The 23,402-nt window shown below is 38.4% G+C and overlaps 1 protein-coding gene and 1 pseudogene across 4 annotated transcripts in view; one reads left to right on the top strand and one right to left on the bottom strand.

Annotated features, from left to right (window-relative positions):
• LOC308617228 (uncharacterized protein) overlaps nt 1–23,402 on the bottom strand; it is a 66,183-nt gene that overhangs the window by 39,252 nt on the left and 3,529 nt on the right. Inside the window, exons 2-4 of one of the 3 annotated variants that reach the window (XR_014015836.1) lie at nt 23,086–23,377; nt 21,634–21,807; nt 18,788–18,907 (exon numbers count right to left, since the gene is read on the bottom strand). Coding sequence is in view for 1 of the 3 variants with exons in the window: in XM_081234104.1 (XP_081090230.1) it covers nt 21,639–21,807; nt 23,086–23,377 (461 nt within the window). In the remaining 2 variants the exon portion in view is untranslated. Of the gene's footprint in view, nt 1–18,787; nt 18,908–21,633; nt 21,808–22,741; nt 22,887–23,085; nt 23,378–23,402 lie in introns of those variants that run through there. The other 2 variants (XR_014015837.1, XM_081234104.1) reach the window with 2 other exon arrangements.
• LOC308617518 (protein CEBPZOS-like) lies at nt 9,502–9,774 on the top strand (annotated as a pseudogene). The gene has a single exon. The product of its transcript is annotated as a protein CEBPZOS-like (transcript).

Below are 23,402 nucleotides of genomic sequence, written 5' to 3' on the forward strand. Positions count from 1 at the left end.
TATTATTTTAAAAAAATTCTCAATAAGTTAATCCTCTGGGTAGAAAAAATGTTCAAATGTAGAAATTATCAGTCATTATATTGCAGAGACAGTTCATCAGCTCTCTTAAAATTATGTTTAGAGGGCAGACAGCAGAAGCAAGAAGAACTACAATCCTGCAGCCTGTGGAACAAAAACCATATTCACAGAAAGATAGACAAGATGAAAAGGCAGAGGGCTATGTACCAGATGAAGGAACAAGATAAAACCCCAGAAAAACAACTAAATGAAATGGAGTTAGGAAACCTTCCAGAAAAAGAATTCAGAATAATGATAGTGAAGATGATCCAGGACCTCGGAAAAAGAATGGAGGCAAAGATTGAGAACATGCAAGAAATGTCTAACAAAGACCTAGAAGAATTAAAGAACAAACAAACAGAGATGAACAACACAATAAGTGAAATGAAAAATACACTAGAAGTAAGCAATAGCAGAATTAACTGAGGCAGAAGAACGGATAAGTGACCTGGAAGAGAGAAAGGTGTAATTCACTGTTGCGGAACAGAATACACAAAAACAGAATGAAAAGAAATGAGGACAGCCTAAGAGACCTCTGGGACAACATTAAACGCAACAACATTCACATTATAGGGGTCCCAGAAGGAGAAGAGAGGGAGAAAGAACCTGAGAAAATATTTGAAGAGATTATAGTCGAAAACTTACTTAACATGGGAAAGGAAATAGCCACCCAAGTCCAGGCAGTGCAGAGAGTCCCATACAGGATAAACACAGGGGAAACATACTGAGACACATAGTAATCAAATTGGCAAAACTTAAAGACAAGGAAAAATTATTGAAAGGAGCAAGGGAAAAATGAAAACATACAAGGGAACTCCCATAAGGTTAACAGCTGATTTCTCAGCAGAAACTCTACAAGCCAGAAGGGAGTGGCATGATATACCTACTGTGATGAAAGGGAAGACTCTACAGCCAAGATTACTCTACCTGGGAAGGATCTCATTCAGATTCAATGGAGAAATCAAAAGCTTTACAGACAAGCAAAAGTTAAGAGAATTCAGCACCACCAAACTAGTTCTACAACAAATGGTAAAGGAACTTCTCTAAGTGGGAAACACAAGAGAAGAAAAAGACCTACAAAAACAAACCCAAAACAATTAAGAAAATGGTAACAGGAACATACATACCGATAATTACCTCAAACATGAATGGATTAAATGCTCCAACCAAAAGACACAGGCTCACTGAATGGACACAAAAACAAGAAACATATATATGCTGTCTACAAGAGACCCACTTCAGACCTAGGGACACATTCAGACTCAAAGTGAGGGGATGGAAAAACATATTCCATGCAAATGGAAATCTAAAGAAAGCTGGAGTAGCAATACTCATATCAGATAAAATAGACTTTAAAATAAAGAATGTTACAAGAGACAAGGAAGGACACTACATAATGATCAAGGGATCATTCCAAGAAGAAGATATAACAATTAAAAATATATATGCACCCAACATAGGAGCACCTCAATACATAAGGCAACTGCTAACAGCTATAAAAGAGGAAACCGACAGTAACACAATAATAGTGGGGGACTTTAACACTTCCCTTACACCAATGGACAGATCATCCAAACAGAAAATTAATATGGAAGCACATGCTTTAAATGACACAATAGCCCAGATAGACCTAATTGATATTTATAGGGCATTCCATCCAAAAACAGCAGATTACACTTTCTTCTCAAGTGCACATGGAACATTCTTCAGGATAGCTCACATCTTGTGTCACAAATCAAGCTTCAGTAAATTTAAGAAAACTGAAATCATAACAAGCATCTTTTCTGACCACAATGCTATAAGATTAGAAATCAATTACAGGGAAAAAATGTAAAATAACACAAACACATGGAGGCCAAACAATACGTTACTAAATAACCAAGAGATCACTGAGGAAATCAAACAATACCTAGAGACAAATGATAATGAAAACACGATGATCCAAATCTATGGGATGCAGCAAAAGCAGTTCTAAGAGGGAAGTTTATAGCTATACAAGCCTACCTCAAGAAACAATAAAAATGTCAAATAAACAATCTAACCTTACACTTAAAGGAACTAGAGAAAGAAGAACAAGCAAAACCCAAAGTTAGCAGAAGGAAAGAAATCATAAAGATCAGAGCAGAAATAAATGAAATAGAAACAAAGAAAACAATAACAAAGATCAATAAAACTAAAAGCTGGTTCTTTGAGAAGATAAACAAAATTGATAAACCTTTAGCCAGACTCATCAAGAAAAAGAGGGAGAGGACTCAAATCAATAAAATTAGAAACGAAAAAGGAGAAGTTACAACAGATGCTGCAGAAATACAAAGCATCCTAAGAGACTACTACAAGCAACTCTATGCCAATAAAATTGACAACCTGGAAGAAATGGACAAATTCGTAGAAAGGTATAACCTTCCAAGACTGAACCAGGTAGAAACAGAAAATATGAACAGACCAATCACAAGTAATGATATTGAACCTGTGATTAAAAATCTTCCAACAAACAAAAGCCCAGGACCAGATGGCTTCACAGATGAATTCTATCAAACATTTAGAGAAGAACTAACACCTATCCTTCTCAAACTCTTCCAAAAAATCGCAGAGGAAGGAACACTCCCAAACTCATTCTATGAGGCCACCATAACCCTGACACCAAAACCAGACAAAGATACTACAAAAAAAGAAAATTACAGACCAATATCACTGATGAATATAGATGCAAAAATCCTCAACAAAATACTAGCAAGCAGAATCCAACAACACATTAAAAGGATCATACACCATGATCAAGTGTGATTTATTCCAGGGATGCAAGGATCATTCAGTATATGCAAATCAATCAATGTGATACACCATATTAACAAACTGAAGAATAAAAACCACATGATCATCTCAATAGATGCAGAAAAAGCTTTTGACGCAATTGAACACCCATTTATGATGAAAACTCTCCAGAATGTGGGCATAGAGGGAACCTACATCAACATAATAAAGGCCATATATGACAAACCCACAGCAAACATCATTCTCAATGGTGAAAAACTGAAAGCATTTCCTCTAAGATCAGGAACAAGAGCATGTCCACTCTCACCAATATTATTCAACATAGTTTTGGAAGTCCTAGCCATGGAAATCAGAGAAGAAAAAGAAATAAAAGGAATACAAATTGGAAAAGAAGATGTTAAAACTGTCACTGTTTGCAGATGACATGATACTATAAACAGAGAATCCTAAAGTTGCCACCAGAAAACTACTAGAGCTAATCAATGAATTTGGTAAAGTAGCAGGATACAAAATTAATGCTCAGAAATCTCTTGCATTCCTATACACTAATGCTGAAAAATCTGAAAGAGAAATTAAGGGAACACTCTCATTTACCATTGCAACAAAAAGAATGAAATACCTAGGAATAAACCTACCTAGGGAGACAAAAGACCTGTATGCAGAAAACTATAAGACACTGTTGAAAGAAATTAAAGATGATACAAACAGATGGAGAGATATACTATGATCTTGGATTGGAAGAATCAATACTGTGAAAATGACTATACTACCCAAAGCAATCTACAGATTCAATGTAATCCCTATCAAATTACCAATGGCATTTTTTACAGAACTAGAACAAAAAAATCTTAAAATTTGTGTGGATACACAAAAGACCCCGAATAGCCAAAGCAGCCTTGAGGAAAAAAATGGAGCTGGAGGAATCAGACTCCCTGACTTCAGACTATACTACAAAGCTACAGTAATCAAGACAATATGGTACTGGCACAAAAACAGAAACATAGGTCAATAAAACAGGGTAGAAAGCCCAGAGATAAACCCACGCACCTATGGTCAACTAATCCATGACAAAGGAGGCAAGGATATACAAAGGAGGCAAGGATATACAAAGGAGGCAAGGATATACAATGGAGAAAAGACAGTCTCTTCACTAACTGGTGCTGGGAAAACTGGACAGCTACATGGAAAAGAATGAAATTAGAACACTCCCTAACCCCATACACAAAAATAAACTCAAAATGGATTAGAGACCTAAGTGTAAGACCAGACACCATAAAACTCTTAGAGGAAAACACAGGAAGAACACTCTTTGAGGTAAATCACAGCAAGATCTTTTTTGATCCACCTCCTAGAATAATGGAAATAAAAACAAAAATAAACAAATGGGACCTAATGAAACTTAAAAGCTTTTGAAAAGCAAAGGAAACTACAAAGAAGACGAAAAGACAACCTTCAGAATGGGAAAAATATTTGCAAATGAATCAACAGGCAAAGGATTAATCTCCAAAATACATAAACAGCTCATGCGGCTCAATATTAAAAAAACAAACAACCCAATCAAAAAATGGGCAGAAGACCTAAACAGACATTTCTCCAAAGAGGACATACAGATGGCCAAGAAGCACATGAAAACCTGTTTAACATCACTAATTATTAGAGAACTGCAAATCAAAACTACAATGAGGTATCACCTCCCACCAGTTAGAATGGGCATCATCAGAAAATCTACAAACAACAAATACTGGAGAGGGTGTGGAGAAAAGGGAATCCTCTTGCACTGTTGGTGGGAATGTAAATTGATACAGCCACTATGGAGAACAGTATGGAGGTTCCTTAAAAAACTAAAAATAGAATTACCATATGACCCAGCAATCCCACTACTTGGCATATACCCAGAGAAAACCATAATTCAAAAAGACACATGCACCCCAATGTTCATTGCAGCACTATTTTCAATAGCCAGGTCATGGAAGCAACCTAAATGCCCATCGACAGACGAATGGATAAAGAAGATGTGGTACATACATACAATGGAATATTACTCAGCCATAACAAGTAACGAAATTGGGTCATTTGTAGAGACGTCGATGTATCTAGAGACCGTCATACAGAGTGAAGTAAGTCAGAAAGAGAAAAACAAATATCACATATTAACACATATATGTGGAACCTAGAAAAATGGTACAGATGAACCGATTTGCAGAGCAGAATTGAGACACAGATGTAGAGAACAAATGTATGGACACCAAGGGGGGAAAGCAGCAGCAGGTGGTGGTGGTGGTGTGATGAATTGGGAGATTGGGATTGACATGTATATACTGATGTGTATAAAATGGATGACTGGGGCTTCCCTGGTGGTAGTGGTTGAGAGTCCACCTGCCGACGCAGGGGACACGGGTTCGTGCCCCGGGTCCAGGAAGATCCCACATGCCGCGGAGCAGCTGGGCCCATGAGCCATGGCCACTGAGCCTGCACATCTGGAGCCTGTGCTCTGCAATGGGAGAGGCCACAACAGTGAGAGGCCCACGTACCACAAAAGAAAAAAAAAAAAAGATGACTAATAAGAACCGGCTGTATAAAAAAATAAAATTTAATTTAAAAAAATTATGTTTAAAGACGTTCAGAAATGCTCCAGCAGCTTATTTATCAGAAGTTGCAAGTAACTTTCTCCTACTTTCTTCACTTTATCTAAATTTAAGGGTGGTGAAGACACATTCCTCTAGAGGATTGTTTCAGAGAATCCCCTTCTTATTTGTCTCATTTCCAAGTAAACATTAGTTTCCAGATGAACTAATGGGTCTAACAGGAATTTAAAGGTCTTCAAAGCACTGATTAAAGGGGACTGACCCGTTCAGGGGATTGACCAGACCATGTTCTGCTCTCTACTTCTAGGTAATGATTAACTGGAGACCTTCCCCAAGCAATGGACATCCTTTGATGTCCTCCATTAAGTGATCTCCTGATTGGGGTGGGGGGTAGGGTGTATTCCTGTGCCTTCCCTTGATGGTGCTTACTCAAATCTCACCAAGCATCTCTTGCCCAGACTCCAGGGCAGAAAACTCATGAACTGCCTGGAGGTAACATCTGAAAAGAAGAACTGACTCAATAATCCTCCTGCGTATGCACGTGTGCGCGCACACACACACACATACAATAACTTAAACTCCATTTGGCAGTTTTCTAAAAGGTGGGATATGACCATATAACTCCACTCTCTATCAACATCCACCTATATTACTCATGAAAGGAAAGACAAACCAAATCTATTGAGAAAAAGGCACACAATTCATTTAAAAAAGAAAAAAAGACTTAAGTAGTTGTTCACAAAACAGGAAATCCTAACTGCCAATGAAAAAGTACTAAATCTCTTTAGTCATCATGAAAGTGCAAATTTCAACTGCAAGGATATATACTATACTGGTACTGGAACAGAAAGTAAAGAAGGAAGGGAGGGAGGGAGGGAAGGAGGGAGGAGGAGGAAGGAAAGGAAAGGAAAGGAAAAGAAAAGAAAAAAAGGAGAAAGACAATACCAAATGTTGATAGAGATGCAGAACAACTGGAATGTTCATACACTGCTCGTGAGGTTGTAAATCAGTATAACCACTTTGGAAAACAACTTGATAGTATCTAGTAAAGTTGAAGATATACATACCCAGTGATGTAGCAATTATATTTCTGGGCATATATCCTAGAGAAATGTGTATACATACAAACCAGAATATGTATATGAAAATGTCCATAGGAAGCAATCTATTTCCAATAGAATGGATAAAAATATAGAGTATATTCATACAGGAATATCACTCAACAACAAAATTAATGAATTTCAACTGCATGCAATAATATGAGTGACTTACAATGTAATGGTGAGTAAAAAAGAAAAAAGCAAGATACAAAAGAATATATACAGTCTGATTTATATAAAGTTCTAAAACAGGCAAACACAACACAACATTGTTTAAAGATACTGCGCACATATATGGTATAGCTATAAAGAAAAGCAAGAAAACAAAAAGAAAGTAAAAGAAAGGTAACAGTTACCTTTTGGGAGAGGAGAGAAGTTGGGATCAGAAATTGATACATGGATTGGGATGAAGTGCTCATGACGTTTAATTTCTTAACCTTAGTATCAGTTACATGGGTGTTTGCTTTACAGTAAATATTTGTTAAACTGTGCCAATAAGTTGATGCATATTTCTGAAAAAAATGTGCAATCTTTTACAATAATACTGTTTTAGGGACTTCCCTGGTGGTGCAGTGGTTAAGAATCCATCCGCCAATGCAGGAGACACGGGTCCAAGCCCTGGTCCGGGAAGATCCCACATACCGTGGAGCAACTAAGTCCGTGTGCCACAACTACTGAGCCTGCGCTCTAGAGCCCACAAGCCACAACTACTGAAGACTGTGCACCTAGAACCCATGCTCTGCAACAAGAGAAGCCACCGAAATGAGAAGCCTGCGCACCTCAACGAAGAGTAGCCCCACCTCACCGTAACTAGAGAAAGCCCGCGCACAGCAACGAAGACCCAATGGAGCCCAAAATAAATAAATTTATAAAAAAATAAAGTAAAATAAAACTGTTTTAAAAGGTTGGGAGGAGTGGTAAGCTAAATAACACCACTGATCGTCTCCCTCAGCCTCCCACTCGGATGGTTTATTTTGATGTTTATTACTTAGAATACCATTTCTTATCTGGGGAGTGCTGTCTTTGACAAGAAATAAGAACTTTAGAGGTGATTTTTATCTAATAGATTTCCTATACATTTAGAGGAAAGCAGAAAGAAAGAGAGCTTAGCAGAATAAAAGAAAGAATTAATTCTATTATTGTGCAGCCTAAACATTCTAATGCTCATTTCACTGCAAAGTCTATGACATAATACATACCTATGTTCTCTGAGTTATAGAATTCTAGATTGTATTTCAGTTTTCCTTGGAATTCTGAAGGCGTTGCTTTCAAAATTTCCAGCTTTCCTCTCCTTTGAATGTGATCTGTTCCCCCTCCCCAACCCTAGAGTTTTAGAATCTTCTCTTTAACGATAATATTCTAAAACCTCACAATGCTTTTTGTTTGTTTGTTTCATTCATTTCACTAGGCACTCAATGAACCCTTTCAATCTGGAGACATGAACTTCTCTTCTGAGAAATCTTTATTTTTTTTCCCTTGATTATTTCCTCTCTTTTCTGTTCTTTTTGGACCTCCTTTATTTGAATATTGGACCTGCTCAAATGATTCTATGTTTTCTCTTCTTATTCAGTTCTCCTTTTTTCTATTTTGACGATGTCTTCAACTTTATCTCCCAAAGCTTCTAGCAATTTATTTTTTTGTACAGCACAGGGAAATATAGTCATTATTTTATAATAACTTTAAATGGAGCATAATCTATAAAAATATTGGGGACTTCCCTGGCAGTCCAGTGGTTAAGATTCCAATGCAGGGGGGCACAGGTTCGATCCCTGGTTGGGGAACTAAGATCCTACATGCCGCATGGCACAGCCAAAAAAAAAAAAAGAGTCATAAAAATATTGAATCACTGTTGTACTCCTAAAAATAATATTGTAAATCAACTATACTTCAATTAGAAATTTAATTTTTAGTTTAACTAATACCTTTTTAATTTCCAAAAACTCTTCCTTGACTGCTGAATATTTATTTTTAGAGCATTTTTTTCTCATTTCATAGATTCAATATCATCTTTTGCTCCTTGGATTATCTCTTTTCTTGTAAATTTTTTTGTTGTTGTTGTTATTTTTTTTTTTTTGCTTTAATGTTTGTTTTATTTTCTCTTTCATGTTAAATGCTTTTCCCAAATCTCTCATGGTCCTTGGGTGCTGTCCATATTTAAGTGTAAGGCATGAAAAAGATAGTTGGAAGCTAAGTGTGGGCTTGTGATCAGGCTGGGACACAGGTGTTTCCCTCAGTGCCCACCTTCCCTACTGCCAATATCTGTAAGTTTTTTTCCTTGGATTAACTGGTTTCCCAAGAGAAGAACCATCCCATTTCTAAGCCTGAAAATCAGTCTCCTGACAGCTGTGTGAGGGTAAGAGGCTAGAGTCTAACCATTAACTCTGCAAACTTTCCCTCGGCTCCCACTCTCAGTTCAGTTGGACCTCCCTTCCCTTTGCTGTTTCTCATATTTCCAAATCCAGTCTCTGAGTCAACCTCTCTAAAGAGTAAACTTTCAATCCTAGAGGCTTGTCTTGTTCCACTCAGCCTGCTATAACAAAGATACCCTAAACTGAACTTTAAACAACAAACATTTATTTCTCACATTTCTTTTTTTTGTAACTAATTAATTTATTTATTTTTGGCTGCATTGGGTCCTCGTTGATGCACACAGGCTTTCTCTAGTTGTGGCGAGTGGGGGCTACTCCTTGTTGCGGTACGCAGGCTTCTCATTGGAGTGGCTTGTCTTTGTTGAGGAGCACGGGCTCTAGGCAGGTGGGCTTCAGTAGTTGTGGCACGTGGGCTCAGTAGTTGTGGCTCGTGGGCTCTAGAGCTCAGGCTCAGTAGTTGTGGCACATGGACTTAGTTGCTCCACGGCATGTGGGATCTATCCCAGACCAGGGCTTGATCCCGTGTCCCTTGCATTGGCAGGCGTATTCTTAACCACTGTGCCACCAGGGAAGTCCCTATTTCTCACATTTCTGGAGGCTGGGAAGTCTAAGATCAAGATGCCAACAGACCCTTGCAAGTACACACCTCAGGATGGAGGCACTATGGATCCACTGGCAAAGATCTTTAAAGGAGGTTTAGTAGCTGAACCTGTGGACATTTTTGGAGCATATATTTTGTTTAAAAAGATAAACACAAGCCAAGATTTCAGGCAAACAATGAGGAAGAAATTCCCCTTCATCTTGGAAGTTTATTACAAATCCACTGAACACTCTGGAATGTATGGAATCAGAGAGCAAGATTAAGAAAAGTGGCTGAACAGCAAAAATTAGGAATTTGACCATGATCAAGGTTTGCCCTATTTCACAGTATCAGGCAAAATTAAAATACCAACGTTGACATGGATGCATTTTAGAATATTTAAGGTTAAGTGTAAATTCTAACTAAGTCAGAGGTTTTGTTCTTTGGACTAACTGTTAAAAAACTGATGGAAGGTTTGTTTATTATGTTATAAATGAAGTTTTGTTTACTACTCAAAATAAAGTGGTTCTCCTTAAAAAAAAAAAAAAAGAAAAGATGCCAGCAGATTTGGTGTCTGGTGAGAGCCTACTTCCTGGTTCATAGATTATGTCTTCTCACACTGTGTCCTCACATGTTGGAAGAGACAAGGGAGCTCCCTTTGGGCACTAACCCCAAACATGAAGTCTCTACCCTCATGACCGAATCACTTCCCCAAGCCCCCACCTCCTCATAATATCATATTGGGGGTTCGGATTTTAACATATGAATTTTGGGGGGACACAAATGTTCAGTTCATAACAAGGCCTTAACTGCTTTCTTATGTAGACTTTCATGTTCATATAGACTTTCTCATATTTTAAGTCCCACTCATACCCATACCTGTTGTGTATATTTTGAGCCTTTCCAGGATACTGCTGTGAAAATTGGCTTGTTCCTTGGAATTACCCTGTTATAGGCAGTTAGATTTGAGAAAATGAAAAACAGCCCTGCTGGCAATCAGACAGTGATATTCCTCCAGAACATAAACTATGTTTCCAAGGGACATGAAGAAGGTCACATAAACAGCATTTCTATACAATGCGATACCACAGCTGCAAAAATGACTAACAATCTTTTCTTCTAAGTGATTGCTGCATTGTTACCACTGACATACCTGGTCTGGCTTTTTTCTTTCAGTTTCCTGAAAAAAGATTTGAGATATCCAATTGCTGAAAGACCCCCATTTCTCAACCATATCCCATCCAAAGATGGCACCTCACTTCCCTAATCCCTCTTTAGAATCATGCAGCAAAAACCCTACCCTATAAGAATTCCTTCCCAATTCTTCCTTCCTGAGATGCCTCCAAGATTCCTCTGGGGTGTGTTCTCCCTTGCTGCAGAAAACTAAACAAGCATAACTTTAACTCCAGGTGTGTTCCTGATGATCTCTGGTGGGTGAACATTGACAGAATTCAGCTTTCTGTGGTCTGCTAAGTTAATTAAGTCTTGTGTATCTAATTTCCAGGTTCTAAATATTGTTGAGCTCTCTCTCTGAGGTGGCCATAAGTTGGATCCCCCTTTTCCGCTAGCTGTGAGCCAACACTCTAGTGCCTAAAATTGTTTAAATTAGATTTCTATCAGTTGCAGCAAGTTCCTGAGAGTGTTAATGGCAGAAAATCCTCAAATTAATAAATCTAAGATAGCATCTCCTACCCTACGCATATAAGCCATGACACTGAGTCCTGAGCATATAAGTGTATCTCCAGACCAAGTCCTTCTACAAAGCATTAGATCTGCCTACCAAACTCGATCTGTATTGTCAAATTCAGCAATATCAAAACCTAATTCATCCTCCTTTGCCACCACACTTGCTTCCCCTCCTGCATTCCCTATGCCAGTTAATCTACCATTTAATCAGACACTAGAAATTCATTCTATATTATATTATAATATTTCCTCTTCTTCATCTCCAAACATCCTATTATCACCAGGTTCTGACAAATTTCCCTCCTGAATACTTCTTGAATTTGTCCAGTTCCTCTGTCCTTAACACTACTGTCCTGTTTCAAAGTCTTTATCATCTGCCACCTAGAATAATACAGTTTCTAACTCTTTTCTCTACCTCCTGAGAAGCAACCCTTATTCCATACTGTTGTTGCTAGAAGTCACCATTAAAATGCAAATCTGATGTTTATGCTACCACTTATCAATGGCTTCCTACTGGCTGCAGGATAAAGTCTAAGCTCCTTATCAAGACAAACAAAACCCTCCCAGATCTGGTCCCTGTCCATTTTTCTAGTCTAAAAACACAGTCAACTTCAAATTTAACGCTTTATTCCAGAAATACCAAACTGTGTTGTTTCTCATCTCCTTTGTACATGCATTCCCTCTGACCAACAAACTTCTCCTTCTTTGTCACATGGCTGATTCCTACTTATCTTCCAAGAAGCCCTGCCTACCCTGCACTCCCCAGCTTAGGTAACATTTGTTTAACCCAGGAGTCTACCAGGTTCTCATGGGTAAGGGCTTTCTTTTATTCTACTTTGTATTTCCCAGTGAGTAGCATAAACACAGGCACATAATATGCATCCTATAGATAACTGTTATCACTTAAAATAGGATGTTATAACTATTATGATATTTTATATAAGCCTCATGGTAACCAGAAAGGAAAAACCTGTAGTAGATACACAGAAGATTATGATAAAGGAGTCAAAGCATACTGCCATAAATATTTATCAAATCACAATGTAAGACAGCAAGAGAGGGCTCAAGGAACAAAGGATCTACAAAAGAGTTGGAAAACAATTAACAAAATGGAAATAGTAAGTTCTTACCTATCAGTAATTACTTTCAACATAAGTGGATTAAATTCTCCAATCAAAAGACATGGAATGGGAGTTCCCTTGTGGCCTAATGGTTAGGATTCCAGGCTTTCACTGCTGTGGCCCAGGTTCAATCCCTGGTAGGGGAACTGAAATCCCATGAACCACAAGAGTTTCACTTTAGCTTTAAGGACACACATAGGCTAAGAGTGAAGAGATAGAAAAAGATAGTCTAAACAAATGGTAACCAAAAAAAAACAGGGACAGGCTTTACATAAAATAGGCTGTAAGCTAAAAATGGTCAAAAGAGACAAAGATGGTTATTATATAAAGATAAAAGGGTCAATTCATCAAGGAGATACAGCAATATTAAATATTTATGCACCCAACATCAGACCACCTAAATGTATAAAGCAAATACTAACTGAACTAAAATAGAAATAAACAGCAATACAGTAATAGTTGGGGACTTTAATACCTAACTCTCAGCAGTGGATAATCCTGACAGAGAATCAATAAAGAAACAGCAGGTTTGAACAACACTGTAGAGAAAATATATACAGATACAGAACTTTCCATACAACAGCAGAATACACATTCTTCCCAAGTACACATGGAACATTTTCTAGGATAAGATCATATGTTAAGCTACAACACAAGTATCAACAAATTCAAGATAGAAATTATATCAAGTTTCTTTTCCAACCATAATGGTATGAAACTAGAAATCAATAACACAGGAAATCTGAAAAATTCACAAATACATGGAAATTAAACAACACATTCCTGAACAACCAATGGATTAAAGAAGAAATCAAATGAGAAATTTAAAAAAATCATGAGTCAAACAAAATAGAAACACATTGTATCAAAATTTATGGGATGTAACAAAAGCAGTTCTAAGAGGAACGTTTATAGCTATTAATGCCTACCTTAAGAAAAAAGGAAAGATCTCAAATGAACAACTGAACAGTACACCTCATGGAACTTGAAAAAGAAGAACAAACTAAGCCTAAATTTAGCAGAAGGAAATAATAAACATTAGAGAGAAATAAATGAAATAGAGAATAGGAAAGCAATGGAAAAGATGAACAAAACTAACAGCTGATTCTTTGAAAAGATTAACAAAATTGACAAACCTTTAACTAGACTACATACTAACAATGAACTACCTAAAAAAAAGGAAAGAAAGAAAACACTCCCATTTACAATAGCATCAAAAATAATAAACTACTTAGGAATAAATTTAACCAATTTGAAAGATCTGTACACTGAAAACGCTAAGGCATTGATTAAAGGAATTGAAGAAGACACAAATAAATGGAAAGATACTCCATGTTCATGGATCAGAAGAATTAATACTGTTAAATGTCTATTCTGCCCAAAGCCATCTATAGATTCGATGCAATCCCTATCAAACTTCCAATGGCATTTTTTTTTACAGAAATAGAAAAAAAAAATCCTAAAATTTGTATGGAACCACAAAAGAATAGCCAAAGCAATCTTCAGAGAGAAGAACAAAGCTGGAGGCATTACACTTCCTTATTTCAAAGTATATTACAAAGCTACAGTAATCAAAACAGTATGGTATCAGCATAAAAACAGACACATAGTTTACTACTCTGTAGTATGAGGAAAGCAAAATCACCTATGGACTTGCTCTGAATACTAAATAAAGATTTTTTAGTACCTAGTATAAACAAACAAACAAAAAACAGACACAGACCAATGGAACATAATTGAGAGCCCAGAAATAAACCAATGCATTTACAGCCAACCTATATTTGACCAGGTAGTGAAGAATACTCACTAGGGAAGAGATAGTCTCTTCATTAAATGGTGTTGGGAAAACTGGATATTTACATTCAAAAGAATGAAACTGGACCCCTATCTTACAACTACTAGTTGGACAAACTACCTCAAAATGGATTGAAACTTAAATGTAAGGCCTGAAGTCATAAAACCCCTAGAAGAAAACAGGGAAAGCTCCTTGATATTGATCTTGGCAATGATTTTTTTAGCTCTGACACCAAAAGCACAATCAAGAAAAGCTTAAATAAACAAGTGGGGCTACATCAAACTAAAAAGCTTCTGTGCAGCAAAAGAAATGATCAACAAAGTGAAAAGGCAGTCTATGGAATGGGGGAAAATATGTGCAAACCATCTATCTAAAAAGCAATTAATATCCAAAATATATAAGGAACTCCTACATCTCATGGCAAGAAACAAATAATCTAATTTTAAATGGGCAAAGGACCTGAATAGGTATTTTTCCAAATAAGATACACAGATGGCTAACAGGTACATGAAAACGTGCTCAACATCACTAATCACTAGGGAAATGTAAATCAAAACTACAATGAGATATCACCTCACATCTGTTAGAATGGTTATTATCAAAAAGATAAGAGATAACAGTGCTGGCCAGGATGTGGAGAAAAGTTGGTGGGAATGTAAATTGGTACAACCATTCTGGATAACAGTATGGAGGGTCCTCAAAAAAATTAAAAATAAAACTACCATATGATCCAGTAATTCCACTTCTAGGTATATATCCAAAAGAAGTAAAATCACTATATCGAAGATATCTGCACCTCTATGTTTACTGTAGCATTATTTGCAATAGTCAAGACATGGAAACAACTTAAATGTCCATCCATGGATAAATGGATAAAGAAATTGTGATAAATATATATATATATTTATATTTGTGATATATATATATGCATATATTTCAGTCATTAAAAAAGAAAGAAATCCTGCAATTTGCAATATCATGGATGAATTTTGAGTGTTATGCTAAGTGAAATTAAGTCAGAGAAATACAAATACTGTATGATATCACTTATACGTGGAATCTAAAAAAAAATGAACTCACAGAAACAGAGAATAGATTGACGGTTTCCAGGAGCCAGTGGGGAACTGGTAAGGGAAATGGGTGAAGGTGGTCAAAGGGTACAAACTACCATTTATAAGATGAATAAATCTGGGGATCTAATGTACAGCATGGTGACTATAGTTAACAATATGTGTTAACTAACCTTATTGTGGTAATCATTTTGTGATATATGTGTATGTCAAATCACCACATTGTACACCTTAAGCTTACACAATATTATATGTCAATTATATCTCAATAAAGCTGACATAAATAAATAAAAGCTTTTTAAAGTGGATCAAGAGCTTTGGCAGAAAATAAAAATAATTTTGAAATTACACTCTCCACAGAAATTTGGTAAGAAATGTTGCTCACTATAAAAAATGTTAGTAAACGCTTACAAAGAAATAGATATCAATTTTGGCTATTTTACTTTTTCTTTCACTTTCAACCTACCTATGCCATTGAATTTGAAGTTTCTTGTAAGCAGCTATCATTGGGTCAAATATTTTTTAATCAACACTGCCAATCTCCATCTTTCAATGATGTATTTAGACCACTTACATTTAAAGTAAGTATTGATAAGTTAGGGCTTAAGTAGGTCATTTTGTTATTTGTTTTCTGTTTGTTTCCTCTGTTTCTCATTCCTATGCTTCTCTTTTCTTACCTTCCTGTGGATTTTTGGACACTTAGCATTCCATTTTTATTTATTTGAAGTGTTTTTTAGTACATTGTATTGTATAGTTTTCCTAGTATTTGCTCTACTTATTAGAATACACATATGCAATTTACCATAGCCTACTGGTATGAATGTTTTACCACTTCAAGGGAAATGTAGAAGCTTAACTCTACTTAGGTCCCTTTGCCCCCTCCACTTTTTAAGCACAATAATCTCATGCATTTCCTCTGTATACAATGAGCACATTATATAATGTTATAATTTTTGCTTCAACAATCAAATATGATTTAAGAAACTCAGGAGGGCTTCCCTGGTGGCGCAGTGGTTGGGAATCCACCTGCCAATGCAGGGAACATGGGTTCGAGCCCTGGTCTGGGAGGATCCCATATGCCGCGCAGCAACTAAGCCCGTGTACCACAACTACTGAAGCCTGCGCGCCTAGAGCCCGTGCTCTGCAACAAGGGAAGCCACCGCAATGAGAGGCCTGCGCACCGCAACAAAGAGTAGCCCCCGCTCGCCACAACTAGAGAAAACCCGTGTGCAGCAACGAAGACCCAATGAAGCCAAAAATAAATTAAATAAAATAAATAAATTTATTTTTAAAAAAAAAGAAACTCAGGAAAAGGCTAAAACATACACACAAAGCTTGTGCATATGTGACTTCATATTTGTACTGGTGTATTTTAAGCATAAATTTCTAGAAGTGGGATTTATCAATTGAATGGTAAATTTACCTGTAATTTTGCTAATATTGTCAAAATCTTCCTCAGGGGTTATACCATTTTGCATTCATGAAATCGTTGGTTTCCCTGCAACTTCTCCAAGAGTTTGTTGCCAAATTTTGGGATTTACACCAATCAGATAGTTAGAAATGATAGCTCAGGGCTGCGTGGCGTGTGGAAGCTTAGTTCCCTGACCAAGGATAGAACACGCACCCTTTGCAGTGGAAACATGAAGTCTTAACCACTGGAGCACCAGAGAAGTCCCAGGGTAGTTTTAATTTGTATTTATATTAATAAGAATTAATTTGAGTATTTTTTTCATATGTTTAAGGGCCACTTCTATTCCTTTCTCTGTGAACAGTTTTGTCTCCATTTTTAAAAAGAAGCTTTCCTCATATTCCCTCACAACTACCTCTGCCTACATCTCATTGGCTAGACCTGTATCTTAATACCATCTCTATCTTCAAGGGAAGCTGGAAAACACAGTTTTTAAGTTGGACACATTTCAGTCTCAAGTAAGGATTTTGTTCATAAGGAAGAAGGTAAGATATATAGAGATAGAGAACTGGAAGTCTTATTCTCAATGATTTTGATTTTAACCTTTAATTTTCAGAGATCCTTACAGAAATAAAAATGAAACAGCCAAAGAAGCAAGAAGTGTTATAAGCTTGGAAAATGTGACTGAATTATTTAGTTGTACTCAATAATGTTTTGTTTCTCCTCAGAAAATGAGACCTCTGAATCTGTTTAATATTAACAGAGCCAAATAAATTAAAAACAGTAATTTCTCTCCCCCATCCCAGAAGCCTGGCTATTTTGTTTTGTACTTCTGCCTTCTTTTTGTAAGCTAGCAAAGACTAAGAGAAGCAAAATTACTTAAAGTGCAAATCTTCAGAGTTCTGTTTGTAATAAAATTTAAAACACTGAAAGTAAAAACATGTAAATTCATCTTCCACAATCAATGACATGAAAAAAGTGGGAAGGGGTTTTTCCAGCTTAATTGCAACTAAAGAAACATAACAAGTAGGTTTGACTATAGACCTTGCTTGGATCTTGTTTTTAAACAAACCAACTGAAAAAAGGACATGTGTAAGACAGAGAAATTTGTGTCTTTGATGATATTAAGGAATTAATGTTCTTTTTGTTAGGTGTGAAAAGTATGTGTGTTTATGTAAGAAAATGTCCATATTTTATAGAGAATTGTGTAAGAGTGAAATGACCTGGGATTTTCTCAAAATGCTTGAAAAAGAGAAAAAAGAAGAAAAGGAAGGAGGGAGGGAAGGCGGGAGAGCAAAGGGAAAAGAACAAAAGGCAAGTATGGTTTGGTAATTATTGAAAATGGGATGATGGGTATATGAGGGTACATTTATTATTCTCTCTATTCTTATATACATTTGGAAAGTTTATAAAAGTTATGAAAATATCCAAAATGCACGCAGGTTAAAAATGAAAACAATAAATTTAGTGAGATTATTGTCCAAGTAAACTACCCTTTGAATATGCCAAACCTCATCATTTTTATGAGTAAATCAATGATACATAATCCATTTTAAAATTCTTAAAGGGATTTTACACCGGTGAAGGGCAATAAAATCATGACCCACATTCTTTTTGATGTTCCTCCTCAAATCTTTTTTCTTTTCTTAATGGCTTCAGAGTACCTGAAAATCTTGTAGCTTTTTAAGGGTAACTAAGCTAAGCTTGTTTTTTCGGTTTTTTTGTTTTGTTTTGATATTTATTTATTTATTTATTTGGCTGCATTGGGTCTTAGTTGCAGCATGCGGGATCTTTGGTTGAAGCATGCGGGATCTTTTAGTTGTGGCACGTGGGATCTAGTGCCCTAACCAGGGATCGAACCCCTGCCCCCTGCACTGGGAGCTCAGAGTCTTAACCACCGGACAACCAGGGAAGTCCCAAGCTAAGCCTGTTCTGATGTTACCCTTCCCCTTAAGACTCCATATCAATTTTCCTATTTCAAAACAGATTTAATATTTCAAAACATATTTGGGGGGGAAATTGAATATGAGAGGAATGCCTACTATGTAAATCTTTGCCATTAAACATACTTTGAACACACAAAACGGACTAAACCTGTACAAGTATTTACACTGTGGTAAGGATTTCATGCATCCTTTCACTCTGTGCTTCATTCATACAATAAATATTAGGTGGTCACTCTGTCAGCACTGTGCTAGGTAAGCTTTGGGGATTAGCAGTCAGCAAGACAGACTGATTTCTTACCTTCTCAAAGCAGACGGTCTACTTGGGAGACCCCAAGAGTCCCCATCCACTGCCTCCAGGAGGTGGTGTTTCACTGTGATTAGTGATCATCATAAATAATTATGTCTTTCCGGTTTTTGACTGCCAAAAGGAAAAGCAATGCTACTCAGTTTAGACTAGTCAAAGTTCGGAATAGGTAAACTCTGGATATTCCTGATCATCAAAAGCAGCTCCCATTGTTACCATTTACTATGGGGCACCACTTGGTGTAAGACATGAGAACTGCTACATGAAAATACTCTAAGAAAATTACAGTTCTAAGAGATTTACATAGATTTTCAGTGTGGCCTGATAAGGCTGCTATACAAGTAACTAAAAACATATTTTTGTATTGTCCCCTCCATAGTGGCTACCACAGTTATCTTGCAACTAGTAAGCTTTAATAAACGCTCATTAAATGAATAAATAATTGAATTTAAAATCCAAAGAAACACTAAAGGAATATAGATTTTAATAGACTCTGTTCTTTAGCCTCACACCCTGGATGAAGGAATGTATAAATTTAGCCTTTGTCTCAGTCAGTGATGGAAAGTGATTTTTTTTTAATCATAGTGGGTTTTTTTTTTAATGTTTCATTTATTTATTTTGGCTGCGCCGAGTGGCACGTGAGATGGTTCCCCCAGCCTGGTCCTCCGCAGGTGAAAGCACTGAATCCTAACCACCAGGCCACCAGGGAACTCCCTGAAAGTGATTCTTCAATAACAAACAATCCCCAAAGCTTATCAATTTAACACAACAAAAGTGTTTCTTGCTCATGTCATGTCTGTTTGTGTCCTGATAGCTCTCCAGACAGAGGAAGGGAGGGCTAGAGAAGCAAGCACCGGAATGAATTGCCTCCACCTAAGAGTGACACATAGCACTTCTACTGACATTTCAATGACCAAAGCAAGTCATGTGGCTCTACCCAACTTCAAAGAGGACAGGGAGTAAAATCACCTGTATGGCTGAGAGTAGAGAGCACCAGAAATTTGATACTGTTGAACAGTAGTAATGCCTACCACAGACCTAACCAGTTAATGAGTTTTCTTCCTGGGGATATCAAACACATGTATTTACTTCCTAGGGATATCAAATATACCTATTTACTTCCTAGGGATATCAAACATATGTATTTACTTCCTAGGGATATCAAATATACCTATTTACTTCCTAGGGATATCAAATATACCTATTTACTTCTTTTCATCATCTATTAACCTGTTTCCCTTGACATGGTTTAGCCTTCAGACCCTCACAGGTATGAGTGTCTGAGTTCAAGTTTATCAAATGGATACAACACTTGACCTTCCTTCCCAGATGCTATAAATAAAGTCAATACTCTAGAAAATGAAAAGTACCACACAAACACTGTAGAAGGCATAATTAATATTCTAATAAAGAAATATAGTCTGATTTTATGTATCCATTCATTGATTCATTCAGTTAAAGAAACAATAAAGACTAATAGCAATTGAAAATTGAGCACTGAGTGAAAAAGTTTTATAGCCAAGAAGAGAACTTGACCTAGTACAGAGTCTAGGTAGACTCCCAGAGATGAGGTTCAGAGAAGAAGAAATGGAGTAAGACTTTTAAAGCCAAAAGACTATCTCTGTCCTATTTTAAGGAAGCAAAGTGAGTGGACTGACTGGCTGGCTAGATCTGGGCTTGCTGGTTTTGAAAGCACTGGGCTGGCTGCTTGGAAGACCTCTGCCGTGTAGGTGGCTCAGAATTTCGGAGTCCAGTTTTCTCTGTTGGGAATGTGAGGTCCCTGATGCAAGACTATGGCATGCCATTGCCTCATGTTTGAGTCAGGACTATGGCGCCCAGTTAGGTCTACACTAGTGTCATCAGGCTAGGTAACCTGGATAGAGTTTATCAATTCATTCAACAAGCTGAATCCCTAGACTCTTTACCTGCCCCATCCTCCTTAGACCAAGCTAGGCACCTGTCATGAGCTCCCATACACTCTTTACTTACCTTATATATGTTTAGTCATTACATTCCAATGCCGTTTCATTGCCTATCTTCTCTACTATTAGGACCAGCATGGCAAGGAACACATCCATCTTGCTCATACTGTATCCCCAGTACCTAATACAGTGCTGGACATAAGATAGATATGCAATGACTATTTTATTGAGGCTCTATGCCTGTGCTAAGCAGGGAGATGGAACAGACTGGAATATAATAAAACTAGAATTCAAAGTCTGTGGACACACAATATGATAAACAGGGGTGGAGCCAAATTTTGTGAGAACAGAAGCTTATGCCAACTGAGGGCACCAATTTAAGAAAAATAAAATTATAAATGCAAAATTAAGTACCTAATCCTAGAAGAGGTTCATGCACTTGCGGGGACTTGAAGCTTAAGGCTTCATTATCTCCACAGTAATGCATCTTTGATGATAAGTGGACTAATGCACCAAATACTATAAAATCTCTGAAAGAGTGATCAGAGATCTCTGCTAGGGAAAATCAAAGACTTCACAGAAGAGATAAACTGTGAGCTTGATCTTACAGACAGAAACAAAGGAAAGGAATTGCAGGTGGAAGAAACATACCGAAACACACAGATGAGAAAGAGCTGGAGCCTATCTGTGGAATAGTGAGAGAAGCACTGTACTATTTACCCAATGTCAGGTTGGGTGGGGAAAGCCTTAGGCTAGTGGTTCTCAAAGTGTGATCCTGGGAGCAGCATCAGCATCACCTGATGCTTAACAAGCCAATAAAGAAATAACATACTCCAAACCAAAGATAGATTAATTACACTACCGTTCCAGGCAGACGGGAGGTGTGAGAAATAAAGTCCAAATTTAGTTGAGGTGTACCTCTTCTATAAGTTGGTTCTCAGAAGAGTCGTCTTAGTCAACAGAGAGCTGATGTCCAGCTGCCAGCGCAAATCAAAAGTTCCTCGCTGCCAGGGCACAACGCTAGTGGAATGAAGGCGCCGGCGCTGGCGGGCAAAATGATCTCCTTCCCAGGACCGCGGCATGGTTTCACCACTGCGGGCAAAGAGAAGCCTTCAAAATGGTTCCATAACACCCCCTAGTGGCTTCCACCGTATCAGATCAAGAAACAGCCCAACTACCCAAGAGGAGGGAACGAAACATACTGTCCTTTACAAATTCCAGAAACCTGTGTCAATTCCCTATTCCGTGCCATAACTTACTATACTAGGATTAAAAGGTGCCTCTAAATCTCTTCATACTTTATTCAGGCCATGCCAGCATTCGTAAATATTCGTTTATTTGGGCTTAATACACACATAAAAGTTATGAAATCGTAAAAATCGAGACACACACTAGTGTCTCTTTCAAATATGACTTTTATCTCCTGGGAGATAGTTGAAGGGGTCAGAGTAAAGTCTATGATAACTATCCGGTGGTTGGTTTGTTGGTTAGTATGTGGTAAGCAAGAAAAGCACAGTAGACATATGGATAAAAAGACACAGATTGCAGTCCTATTAGAGTGACCTTGGGCACATGATAATCCATATGGGCTTAATCATCCATTTAACAATTATTTGAACCGGGTGCTGAGGCTACAAAAATGAATAAAACTTAGTCTCTAGACCCTCACAAGCTCACTTTACTAATTTGTAAATTGGGACTAACAACCTTAACTCTTTGTCAAAAAGATTAAACATGTGACCACACCCTGTTCACAAGTTTATTTACGCTTCCTTAATTTAATCCTCTCTACCTCTGCTCCTAGAAACTCAAGGTCGGAAAAGGAGTTAAATCATCTAATGCAATCCGCTATAATTCCACACTCATTCCACCAAGATTTTTTGAGTCAGGGAATCCGGCTAAAGCCTAACAATGATTCACGACCTTTTAAGAGCTTAACCCTCCTGCCCTGTAGACAGCTGCCCTTTTCGTCCCCAATAGGGTGCGGCCCCTCTTTGGGGTTTGAAACGCCACATGCCTTGCCTACCCCGAGCAAGACCATTCTCGCACGTCCCCAGGAAGAGCTTAATGGGAAAAGGGCGCCTGGCGCGCGTCGCTTCTCCCACTTCTTCCGTGCGGGAGGGAGGGCCGGGGGCGGGCGGGGGAAAGTTCCTTCGGCAGCCTCGCCGGGAGCAATTCTAGAGGGTGGAATCGCCCGCTTGTTTCGGGAGGGGCGGTCCCCCGCCCGGAAGGGACCAGCCGCGGCGCCGAGGTGCCTGCCGGGGGTGGGGGCGGGCCGCCGGGCCACCCCCGGCGCTTGAGGCCGGTGGTCCCTCCCAGGCCGGGTGTGCGGAGAGGCCAAGCCACCCGTTCCCCTGCCCCCACTCTCACCTAGTCACCTCCCCGCCCTCTCGGCGGGCCCCTGAGGCGTGCGGCGCAGGCGCGGAGCGAGGCGGTGAGTGCGGCTGCCGAGCCAGGGCCGGGGGCCTGGCAGGCAGGGCATAGGGCGCGCGGGGAGGGAGTGGGGCTGGCCCGGCGGAGCGCCCGGGAGCGTGAGGGCTAGAGCGGCGCCGCCCGCCGCCGTGCGCCCGAGGGCAGGGCTGCGCGGCCCCTCCAACCGTGCTCGGGCGCCTTGTCCGCCGCCTCGGAGCTGCGCCTGGGCTGGCCGGGCGGGGCCCGAGGACTGGTGAGTGTGAGGGCGGAGTGGG

This window comes from Mesoplodon bidens, assembly GCF_964165515.1.
Source record: "Mesoplodon bidens genome assembly, chromosome: 5".
Lineage (NCBI taxonomy): Eukaryota > Metazoa > Chordata > Mammalia > Artiodactyla > Ziphiidae > Mesoplodon > Mesoplodon bidens.